The sequence below is a fragment of the Lottia gigantea genome (genome assembly GCF_000327385.1).
Source record: "Lottia gigantea unplaced genomic scaffold LOTGIsca_154, whole genome shotgun sequence".
Lineage (NCBI taxonomy): Eukaryota > Metazoa > Mollusca > Gastropoda > Lottiidae > Lottia > Lottia gigantea.
In genome coordinates, this window is record NW_008707862.1 from 125,281 (window position 1) to 138,260 (window position 12,980).

Sequence of the window (12,980 nt, forward strand, 5' to 3'; positions counted from 1 at the left end):
CAGTGACGGATATCCAATATGGATATTGAAAAATGGCAAATTTTTTCCAATGGTCTCCTTTGGAATTATGAATGCAATTGTTGGTGCCATTGAGGTCCTGAGATGCCAATTTAACATATTAAGGTGTACAATGGGGAGATTTTTTAGGAAGGTTTATTTTGTAATTGTGTAATGTTGAAATATGTCTTTGTAAAGTCGAGGCCTTGTTTTCATGTTTGACTTACTGAATACTTTTAGCAACGATCCCCTTCTGAAAACTGGGAATCCCAGGTGCTGCACAAAATCTTCCACTCCATGGTTTTGCTTCTCTGAAGCCCTCTGAAGCATTAAGAGTTAATTCCAATGATATTCCATGGCATCTGGAGTATAATTCATGTGGCTATTCTCAGCTGACCATGTTTTTTCTGTCCCTTTCAGCTCACAATATAAAGAGTAGTTTCCAATGAAATTCCATTCCATGGCATCTTGAGTTTCAATTCATGTAGCTATTCCCAGCTGACTTGGTTTCTGTCAATTTTTGCTCACTAAAGAAAGAGTGGATTCTATCAATTCATGTGGCTTTTTTCTGTTCCTTTTAGCTCATGCTAAATAATATAGAGAGCAAATTCTATCAATTCATGTGGCTTCAAGCTTACTACTACTCTACTCTTTTCCTGTCCCTTTTAGCTCACAATATGAAGAGTAGATTCCAATGATATTCAATTCCATGCCATCTTGAGTATCAATTCATGTGGCTATTCTCAGCTTCGGTCTTTTTTTTGCTGACCTAGCAGTTGTGTTGATTAAAGTAAAGTACAGAAGGGAATTTATCATGATAGCAGGTTGAAGTATTGATTAAATACAGCTAGAGCTATCTTGTTATAACAAATACATTTCAACTTGTTTTGTAATTCCTGCCTTTATTAGAAAGGTTATCAGTCAGTAAGATATTGCAGGTTTCCTATTAGATTGAGGGGGCTCTCTGGAAATAAAGTTAGATTTTACAGACATGTATATATAAAAGCTTAAATTGAAATCCAGTTGCTAAAATTTGATAGATATTTATCCAATGTGTCAACAGTATTAGATGAAAATGTTCCATTTTAAAAAGCTTATAAAATTTTAAGATGTGCAACAATTCGATTTTTAATCAAGTAATGTGTAGAAGAAGTTGACTGACTTTAAGGGACGTGATTAGCCATCTTTTTGACCAATGGTACCTTCACTAAGTGTTAAAAACATAAATTTTGGTTGGAGATTTTTGTTGCCAATTAGAGTCTTGTCTTAACTTTCAACGACTGGCACGTGCACACGAGGAGACACCTTGTCGATAATCACGTGCGGAGCATGCAATTGAAAGGAAAATTAATCTGATTGGATGATGACTGTCTGTCTTGCAGATGATAAAACTATCGAAGACAATTATCAAACTGTCTGCAACGAGATAATCTTGTCATGGAAGCACCTGTAGGCACATGCGAGATTTTACTCCAGATTCGATTCTTCGACAAAAATCTCCAACCAAGACCGCTCTTGTGCTTGCACCTCGAGATATTTTTGAAGGAATTATGCAAATTTTTGTACTTTGAAGATTATTTACGTGTAATATTCAAGTCCCAAATCAACCCCCGAAAATGGCGAATCTGTTCCTAAGCTCATAGACCTTTTTTCTGCATATCCTGATGATGATTGTGTATCCAAAACACCTATTGGCAGCACTGGAGGAGCCAAATTTTGTGCTTTATAATTTCTAGGATAAAGATTTGAAGGTGAAAGTGAACCAGTAGACTAATTAATGTTTAAAATACACCAACCAGACTGAAACCTACTTTTCACCAACCAAATAAACTTTTTACCGCATTTCTCATTAGTTTACTAACATAAGTTCTTCTGGTATAATAATAACAAAACATGGTACACTAACTTACAGAAATAGATCTATACAGGTTATTCACTGTTAAATTGTAATAGAAGCTTACAGACTTGATATTATTCAAATAACCTTATTCTTTAGCTGAACAATATATCTTTTAAAAATTGTTATATATCTTCTTTTGAATTTCTTTTTATATTTGTAACATTCTTATATTTTGTTGTATTGGGTAAGCTTATTGTTAATTAGGAGTTTGACTGCAAATACAAAATCATATATGATTAAACATGTAAGTGTATACAATCATGACAGTTTAGGTTAAAATGAACTTAGTCAAAAATGGACTGAAAAGTTTTTAAGCTGCCTACTAAATGTTTCTTGCAATTTCACCAAAAGGAAGTGTTTGACGATGTCACCAATTGCAAAATATGCTTATATCACATAAGGCCCTTCGCAATTCGTGACCACAGACATCTGACTATAAAATTATAATTGTGTGACATTTGATACTATCATTGCCCCCCGATACACATAAACAATTTAAAAAAACCTTTTCACAATCGTTGTCAATTTTTCCCTGCACGCAGAATATCTTGTTCAAGTACTAAAATCTCAGTTATTGTCATTTTGTACTGGTACTAAAGAAAAGTAATGCTTGGTTAAAATGGTGTTTCTGAATGGCAATAAATATTCTATAAGGATTTATATGCTCCATTTTTCAATACAGATTTTATTGTTTAAATTTCTAAGAGCTCAACGTTCTTATTTCTTTTGAAAGACAACAGACTGTTGCCATCAATATATTGACTTGATCCATTAGTCTTGGATGAAGAAATATTGAATGAAACAGTCCCTTGAGAATAAACACAATTAACACAAGTGATAGACATCTTTTGTAGCTGATGTAATACCGTTTCATTCAATCTCTCTAACTTCCAGCCTACAATAAGTTTTTAATTTGCTTCTTAACAGTTATCAATTACTGGATATCATTTTTTGTCACTTTATACTCATGTGTAAAACTAAAAGATAAACAATACGCTCTGTGATTTGCCTTTAAAACAAAATACTCTTTCAGCATCTCTGTCCAGAGAGTTCACACCACAGTGTCATGTTCACTTTGGTATTTTTGTATCTTAGAGGGATTGTAAAGAGATTTTCTGAAGTTTTTGTGTTTGGGGGACACTGATAGCATCAATTTGTACCGTTTCAATTTTTTAACAGATGTCTGTGGTTCTTGCAATTCCACTATTAAACTACAGTATTTGATGACTTCACTGGTTGCGAAATATGCTTTATCACTTTGAGGTCCTTTGAGATCAGTAATAGAAATGAGCTTATAAATTCATTTAGTGGAATTTCAGGAACCACAGACGTCTGATTGAAAATTGGAATAGTACAAATTGATGCTATCAGTGTTCCTTAAGCTTGTACACATATAAAGGTGTTGTGACAGAGAGAAAAATTTGTTATATCTAGTGTAAAGTATTATATATGAGTCAGCCTATAATAATAATCTTTAATAATAACAATGATATATATTGAAAACAATCTGTGTAGAGTTTCTACTATAAACAGGTGTTAGTCCCTAACTATCAGTATATATCTAGTTAGATAGCTATCTATAAACTAATATACCTACCTCATTCTTCTAGGCTTTACAAAACATATTGTTCAATAGCTAGCTTTTTTCATTCAACTATTGCTTGCTTCAATTCATAAAATATGGCAATCTGATTGAAATGCAGATCTAGATGTTTTGTTGTATGAGCATGTCTTTTGCAAGGTACTCCCAATTGCTCTGAAGGTACAGGTTTGCCATTATTGGAGGTTGATTTGGGTCTGTATTATATAAGTAATAACAGGAGTATTAGAAATGTACGAAAATCACAAAAATATCTTTAATCAGAGATTTCAATTTCAACTTTTCTATAAATATGGTCTCCAGAAAAAACAATTTTTTAGCAACTTTTTGCAATTTTGTGACATCATAAAAGCATTTCTATAATTTGAAATGATGCTAATAGAAACCATAATGAGATAATGCACATAAAAAACCATACGAAAGACATTTTAAGATTAGCTCTGATTTTGAATCTAGACTTTTTGTTACTTTTTTTTTTACAAGTTCTCCTTTTAAGCTAATCTTTGTTTAGCTCTGATTTTGAATTTGGACTTTTTGTTACTTTTTTTTTTACAAGTTCTCCTTTTAAGCTAATCTTTGTTTAGCTCTGATTTTTAATTTGGACTTTTTGTTACTTTTTTTTTTTACAAGTTCTCCTTTTAAGATAATCTTTGTATAGCTCTGATTTTGAATTGTTAAAAGCTAATCTTTGTTAAGCTCTGATTTTGAATCGGGACTTTTTTTTACCGTTTTTACAAGTTCTCCTTGAGCTAATTTTGTTTTAAGATAATCTTTGTTTAGCTTTGATTTTGAATTGGGACTTTTTTGTACCGTTTTTACAAGTTCTCCTTAAGCTAATTTTGTTTTAAGATAATCTTTGTTTAGCTTTGATTTTGAATTGGGACTTTTTTGTACCGTTTTTACAAGTTCTTCTTAAGCTAATTTTGTTTTAAGATAATCTTTGTATAGCTCTGATTTTGAATCGTTAAAAGCTAATCTTTGTTTAGCTCTGATTTTGAATTGGGACTTATTTTTACCGTTTTTACAAGTTCTCCTTGAGCTAATTTTGTTTTAAGATAATCTTTGTTTAGCTTTGATTTTGAATTGGAACTTTTTTATACCGCTTTTACACGTTCTCCTTGAGCTAATTTTGTTTTAAGCTAATCTTTGTTTAGCTTTGATTTTGATTCAGGACTTTTTTAACAGTTTTTACAAGTTCTCCTTAAGATAATATTTGTTTAGCTCTGATTTAAAATCTGTACTAAACGTGAACATGTAGTGTTGTTAGTTTGTTATAGCTTCTATTGAATGTTCATTGTGAATAAGTTATAAGAATGATATGTATTGATTGCTGTACTGTATATTGTATAGAAACTATATGAGTAGAGAACTCAGATCTATAGATTTTCAATCAAATCTTGTTACTTGGTTTCCTACAATTTAATCATATATTAGTTCCGCTTGGTTGAAACCTTCATTTATAACCTTCAGGTCAGGTTCCTCTTCATCTAGATATTGAAATGATAAAGGGTGATAACCTGGAATGAAGGTTGGATACTTTTCTACCAGTTGTAGGTTTATGTTCTGATTTTCTTCAAGATTTTGCGTACATACATAAGCTGGAAAGAATAGAAGATTAAAAATAAGAAAAGACTTTAGCAATAAGAACCATTTTGCTTTCGGAATACTGGTACTAATGCAGTGTGCAATGAGGGAAACTTTCCAATTTCTAAATTTCGGTATCTATACAAGCTTATGTTTCATGTTCCATGCAAAGAACAAGATGAACAAAATTTTGAAAGAAAGAAATAAGATTGTGATCTAATTTGGATTAGATTTCACTGATTTGGTACCGTTTAATCCTAATCTAGAATAGACCTTATTCACACCTTGTGTTTGAGACGCTGAAAGCGAGGTTCATAACGCAAATTACAGATCATTTATTGAATAGATAGCAACGTCACTATCACCCAATCAACAGCAAGAAAATAGGCTCAAAACTGACCTTTCTCAGAAATATGTGAAGGTTTACTTAATCAATTCTGATTTTAATGATGTACTATAATATAGCAAGTGAGATAGAAGAAAGAACTTTAAAAAAGACCTCAAGGTGGCAATTTTACTGCGTACAGTGTCAGTAGTGACACGCTGCTACCCTTGTTTGTTTGCGTTATGAACCTTGTTTTGGATTCAATATGGCCGACGCGCCAATAAGGTCTATAGGATGTACGTGATTCAGGTTTACACAGTGAGCAACTCCTTGAACCAAGTAATTTACAGACAAGGTAGTGTTATTGTTGTTTGTATTATAAATGAAGTAAACAATCATTATGAATACTAAGTACAATAATGGACCAGTTTGACTTATGATTGATTTAGCTGTCAACTACCTGATTTCTTTACATTTAGTCTTGTCACTATTACTAATGCCAATCATATAAATACTAATATACTATATTATACTGGACTGGACTGATACTGGGGGTCAGCTGAGAGGTCAATACTCATATCTTAACTTCATTCTTAGACCCTGTCCAATTAAAGTTCAATTTCTCAGTTTATTAGTCCATTTTTTTGGACAGACCATTCAAGAGTACACTTTAAAGGGATTGTAAAGAGGGACACTGATAGCATCAATTTGCACCATTCCAATTTTCATTCCGATGTCTATGATTCCTGCAATTTCGGCTAAAACTGAGAGTTTGATCTAGACAGATCTAGAGGTTTAATAAACCAATAATTTGATATTTTTAATCATTTAGCCCTAACCGTTATATATTTGTGTATTTATTAGCTCAATGATAATCCCTAAGTCTTTTATTATTACTGTAGTACTATTTGTATAAATGTACTCTATTGTATAAGCTTAGTAAAGTACTTTACTAATAAAGTATAATATAAGTTTACAATATTTTGACTTTTTTGTATGAGTTGATCTGCTGGTGGACATGTCTGTCATTGAATTCATTCTCAATCTTTCTTGAAGTTTGGCTCATTGGCTCATTGAAGCTAGGTTAAGAAAGTTGATAATATCTTAGAATTTGTAAAGAACAATGGTTATAAAGCAGACCTATTATAAATATAGAACACTTTTCATGTGCATCGTTTTTGTTGTCAAGATGAAATTTGTGTGAAAATTTAAATGATTTTGAATAAATTTCTCACTGATTCTCAAACAATCTTAAAAAATATTTGGAAAATTTACATAAAATGAGAAGAAATATGCAAATTGACTCTTGATTCTGTTATTTTAGTTTTTATCATGTGAATATCAATTGTTGTTGTGTTTTATTTAAAAATAGTCACTTAAATTAATTTGTTTATAACAATTACCAACTGAAATTAACATGTACTACAGAGACAGCAAATTTCTTATTTTATAAATCAGATTGATAAAAACCAAGAAACATCCAATTATAGGTGATGGTATAATTGTTTAGTTCTTACATTGAATCAGGCAAGGTGTGCAAGAAATACACAGCCTGTTAGTGAGTGTAACACCTGTTGAAACGCAGCGACTGACTGACCCTTCTAGTGACTGGAATACCTGATGCCATTCAACAACCCAGTTACCGTAAAGACTGGAACACCTGATGGCACTTAGTGACTCAAAAACCTAGTTAGTGAGTGGAACCCCTAATGCCTCCCAGTGAGCCAGAAACTTAGTAAGTGAGTGGAATACCTGATGCCTCTAGATGACGAAGTTGCCTAGTTAGTGACTAGAACACCTGATGGCTTTCAGTGACTCAGTAACCTAGTTAGTGACTAGAACACCTGATGGCTCTCAGTGACTCAGAAACCTAGATAGTGACTAAAACACCTGATGCCTCTCAGTGACTCAGTAACCTAGTTAGTGACTAGAACACTTGATGCATCTCAGTGACTCAGAAACCTAGATAGTGACTAGAACATCTGATGCCTCTCAGTGACTCAGAAAACCTAGATAGTGACTAGAACACCTGATGCCTCTCAGTGACTCAGAAACCTAGATAGTGACTAGAACACCTGATGCCTTTCAGTGACTCAGTAACCTAGTTAGTGACTTGAACACTTGATGCCTCTCAGTGACTCAGTGGACTGTTGGTGACTGAACGCCTGATGCCACTCATTGACTCATTGACCGTATTAGTGACTAACAAACTAATTTATCATCTAGACTTATGTGAAATACTTTGTTTTTCAATGAAATGAAGAGAAACATCAAAGTTGGCAACAAGAAACATAAAAAAGAGTTCAAGAAACCTGCATATTGACTTGTGTCACACTGTGTCCTGATTAATGGAATAGCAATAGAACAAGATGTAATGAACCTTGATAATACGTTTGGTAGAAGTGTTGTATCTGATAACTCCATTCCTAGTAAAAACTTACAAACAGTTCTCTGTCAGCTCTAATCTTATTTAATACCATTTCTACTGAATTACACAATTTCTTCTCATCCAACCTTCTCTTTTCTTTACAATCAACTTCATCTTACATTACACTTCTGATTTATTTCAAGCTGGATTGACCTTCAATTTGTTACTTGTCCTTGATATAGTATTGAAAAAGTATTGAATAATTTTTTATGGTGACATCTCAGCTTGTTGTTGACTTGTTGAATTGTATACCAAATATAAAACGTCTATAACATATCAATACTATGTTGTTGTACTTTGTTTTGTCATGCAGGTCTGATCATATCATATATATAAGCTTATACAAATTTTACATTTAGAAACTCATTGTACAACATGCTATAAGCACGTTTAATATATCACTGTTGTACAGTATGCTTTTATTGTATCAGTCAATACCAAAAGCAACATTTGGTAAGACAATGGCATAAGCTTATGGTACAACACACTAAAACCTTATAAATACAATAACAGTTATTCAACATCAATGGTACTACAATGACATACCATACAATTCTAAAACAGTACAACAGTAACATACCACTCAATATAGAATAGGATAATATACCATAACATAGAACATGCAGTACAACAATGACATACCATAACACAGAACATATTATACAGAACAACCATGACATACCATAACATAATAGGCTTATCACCTGGTATGGCAGTGAAATACAAAATTTATATATGAGCTCTATGAAACGAATTCACAAAGAAGTAAATGGACAAGACACTGTCAAATGTAGGCAAAGCCTGGCTTGTTACCAACAGCCACAACAGTACAAAAAACAAGAATTGTTTACCATCTTAAACCACAGAATTAAACCTCAACAATCTTTTCTAGTTCTCAAGTTTATTTTTAATCTATTTCCAGGAACAAATGCAAGAAGTTTTAGATGCCATGTTTGAAAAACACGTAAGTTTCTGATTATTTTCTGATCTTTAGAAGATGAGTTTAAAAGTTGGAAGCTAGTGATTTAGCTAGAGGCATCACTTTGAACAGGAATATGTTAAGCTTAGCATTTGATGGAATATGGCTGGTATTTGAAAGGGAAAGTTTGAATTAAAATTGAGCGTGTTCAAAGGGAGTAGATAATTATAAAACCAATAAGTTTGACTTATCTCCACTGACATCATCAATCTGATTCAGCCTAGGGCAGTTTAAATTTACCTTAAAGGGATTATAAAGAGGTTTTCTAATTTTTTTTATGTATATCGGGGACACTGATAGATTAATTTGCATCATTCCAATTTTCAATCAGATTCAATTCCATTAAAACTATGGGTTAGATGACGTCACTAATCTCGCAGGGCATTTGCGATTAGTGATGTCATCTTATGCCTGGTTTTAATAGTGGAATTGCAGGAACCACAGATGTCTGATTGAAAATTGGAATGCAAATTGATGTTATCAATGTCCCTGATACGCATAAAATTTTTAGAAAACATCTTTACAATCTCTTTAGTCATGCACTGAGATGGAAAAAACTTCTAGTCGTTTGGATGAGCCAATAAACCGAGCTCCACACAATTTGTAATCAAACAAGAGAAGGCTTATACCATGGTCCAAGCAAATTTCTCCTATTGCACACTGCATGGTGTAGCCCATCTTCTTTGGCCTAATTAGGTACGTAATAGTAGGACGTAAATCTCCATTCATAATGTTTAAAAAAAAACAAAAAAAAAAATCAGGAAATAAAAAAAATTTTTGGATGCATTGGAACTTTATTTTGCACCATTCCAAATTCTTTTAACCATGAGGCCTGCAAGTCCAAAAAAACAATCAAAAATATCGTTAATGGTGCCACTTGACGGCATTATTCTGATCTCTGTGAAGGCAGTTAAAATATTGACAGACAAGAATTCCTCTGGTACTATCTGGAATGGAAAATTCATATAACTGTTGCCTGATAATTCAAGATAAATATTCAGATGGTTCAATGTTCTATATAACTGAACTCTAGTCATGTAATGGAGGTGATAAAATCTAAATTTACATTGACAATACCAGAATTAAAATCAGTTAAAAAAAAAGATAATGTTGTCAGAATTGTTGGTTTTTATTGATTTTTTAATTTTCCCTTCATTTTCTCTCAACAACAACTAATGTCAAACCCAGACTTCGGTCTGTATATTCAAATAGGTCAGCTTTGTTGTTGGATGCCAAAAGTTTTATTTATTATATGAAAGCTTGAGGATGCTTTTTAAAATGTCAAATTATTCAGTGATATCTGCCATTGAGAATAACTGATTCACAAAGCGTTGATATTCTAAATTTCAAAAATTCTGAACATTGATTTGAAAATATCAAATTTATATTCTGAAAAGTAAAAGATCTATATTGAGCTGACATTGAGTAGATTGAAGTAGACCAATCATACTTTAGTCTCAGAAACTGTCATTTTTTAGCTGAGCTAATCAGTAATAGTGTTCACTGCTCACTGTTCAAATTTTAGCCTTCAAATCCATGTGTGTCCAGAATTATCTGCGATTGAATGTTAAAATGAGGACTCATTAATTTAAGATACTCTGTGATTTATAGAAAAGACGTAATAGAATTAGTGAGTAAAATTCCTATCTCTTATATTGAAAAGAATTATGTGATTTTTGTGCCTAGTACTTTTGAAGACTATTTACAAATATTCAACACTAAAATCAACCCTTCAAAATACCACCGCCGTCCCTTTAATATCAATTGAAGTTTGACATTGAAAACTCTATGCAACAGTGATCAGATTAAATACAGTAATAAAACAAAATTTTAAAAATTCAAAGTTTTCAAATAAAAGGCCCTTGATTCGCCTGAAAACTCTCAATTCCAACATGTTTCGGGTTCTGTTTTAATATTCTTAATCAGTTATTAAACTTATAAAATTTTCAGAAAATATAATTATGTTTGTGGTGAGAATCTAAGACCAGGATGTAATTTTACCATCATTTAATCCCTCAATTCATGATAACTAACTTATATTATCAAGTCTGATTGGAAACAGACAGTTGTTTGGACTGATATTGAAGAGAAATATAGTTAATCCCAGGAAATATGAGCTTTTCAATCTGATTATGTTATATTTTTAGAGACACTATAAATGAAAATTGTTTGTCAGACATCTTGAATTGTCTGAGTACAATTTCAATCTATATTATAGGATGTTGACTTTTATTGTTATTGCCCGTTTGGCCGTCTGTCTGTTCACATATTGCTTGTGAACACACTAGACTATATTCTTTTGATCAGATTAGATCTTAAAAGAATCTGATTTTTGATGAACAGTTTTGTGAGTTATTGCCCCTGACTTAGCTAATTATGTCATATTTGGCTTCTGAACCCAGACAACAAACTGCCTTGAAAAGTAAATGACTTTATCTCGAAGATTAAGCCAGATATTTGAAGCACAAAAATATTAATATTATATATCCCTTTAATATCGACTCTTTACATGATGCATTCACATTAAAGGGATTGTAAAAAGGTTTTCTTAACTTTTTTAATGTATTTGGGACACTGATAGCATCAATTTGCACCATTCTAATTTTCATTCTGACGTCTGTGATTCTTGCAATTCCACTAAAACTAAGTGTTTTATGATGTCACTATGAATTGTGTGACAGCCGGAAAAAAGATTAAAGATGGGTTTGCATTAGAAGCGTCAATTTAACAAGTAATTTATTTCAACTGACTTGGTTTCAGTCTGGCAACACATCTTTAAAGTGATTGTATTAAAGAGCTTTTGTGAATTTCGTATGTGTATCAGGAAAACTAAGCATTGATTGGCACCATTCCAATTTTCAATCAGACGTGTGTGGTTCTTGCAATTCCACTAAAAGTAGGTGTTTTATGACGCAACTATCACAAAATCTTCCTGATTTATAAGGCCCTTTATAATAGCTACATCATTAAATTTTATTTTTTGTGGAATTGAAGGAACCAAAGACATGTGATTATTGAAATGGTGCAATTTGATGAGCGCTATCACTAACATGCATGCAAGATTTTCAAAACCTTTTCACAACCCCTTTAAAGAGGAACAGTCGGCATTTGCGGGGATTGATTTGGGTCTTTATTGTGCTTTAATAGTCTTAAGAAGTACTGAAACGTATGAAAATCGCATAATCCCATCAAATATACCTCAAACTAGAAATTTCACTGTCTATTGATATATATGTGTTTTCTATATATGGCATGGTCTCACTAAAATTCGAGTCGAATTTTTAACTTTCAAACGTGAATAATTTTGGATACATGGATTTGAACGCACAAATTTTGACGATGCGCTGTGAACACTATTACTGATTATGTAAGCTAAAAAAATTCCTGTTTCTGAAACTAAAGTATGATTGGTCAAAGGGATGGTGAAAGTGCTCCATTAAGTCTACATATTACAGAAGATATCCGAATAATGAATATCCTATTAAATGCTGCAAGGTTGTGAAATGAATGTCACTGTCAGGATTCCAGACAGGAACCTAATGAACATTCAGAATAAATAACTTTCCTCTTCTTTCCTCCTTCAATTTAATAGAAGACATCAATTATTGTGGCAGGAATTGCTGGGTAATTTGTTATATCGTTCGTGTAGAAGTTGTGAAGTTAATCCTAAACTTGTGTAAGCTTATTAGGTGACAAGGCCTTCCTTATATCGATCCCATTGAGCAATAAATATCTGGTGGTCCAGAAAAGAAATCAAAGCACTTTTAATTTCAGTATTTTCTGTATCAAATATACATTGGGGCAATTCCAGCTACACCTGGACAGGACATGATAAAACTAATATTGCTAAAAAATGCATTGTTTCTATGAATGTTGATATGGTAATATTAATACAAAATCTTCCTACATCTTCAGATACTTTGTTTCTATCTATCACTATTTTACACTTGATGATATTTTTTTCAACAATTTTCTGTCATATCTTAATATCATTTCCTAGTAATCAAATTGAGATTTTAACAACAATTTCATAACAAAACAAAGACTTAAAATGAATAACTTGCCAAAATTTGAAAAACCAATGTTGTTCATCTTTTCATTGTATATCTAAAGAATGCCATAAAATATACCTGTATCTGTTATGCAACGTGAATGACAAAAACAACA

At 32.2% G+C, this 12,980-nt stretch overlaps 1 protein-coding gene across 1 annotated transcript in view; it reads left to right on the top strand.

Moving 5' to 3' along the window:
• The window catches only part of LOTGIDRAFT_61540 (hypothetical protein), a gene marked incomplete at both ends in the record, with an annotated part of 60,472 nt that overhangs the window by 12,240 nt on the left and 35,252 nt on the right, over nucleotides 1-12,980 (top strand). The window contains one exon of the mRNA XM_009050744.1: nucleotides 8,757-8,798. Coding sequence (XP_009048992.1) covers nucleotides 8,757-8,798 — 42 coding nt within the window. The remainder of the gene's footprint in view (nucleotides 1-8,756; nucleotides 8,799-12,980) is intronic.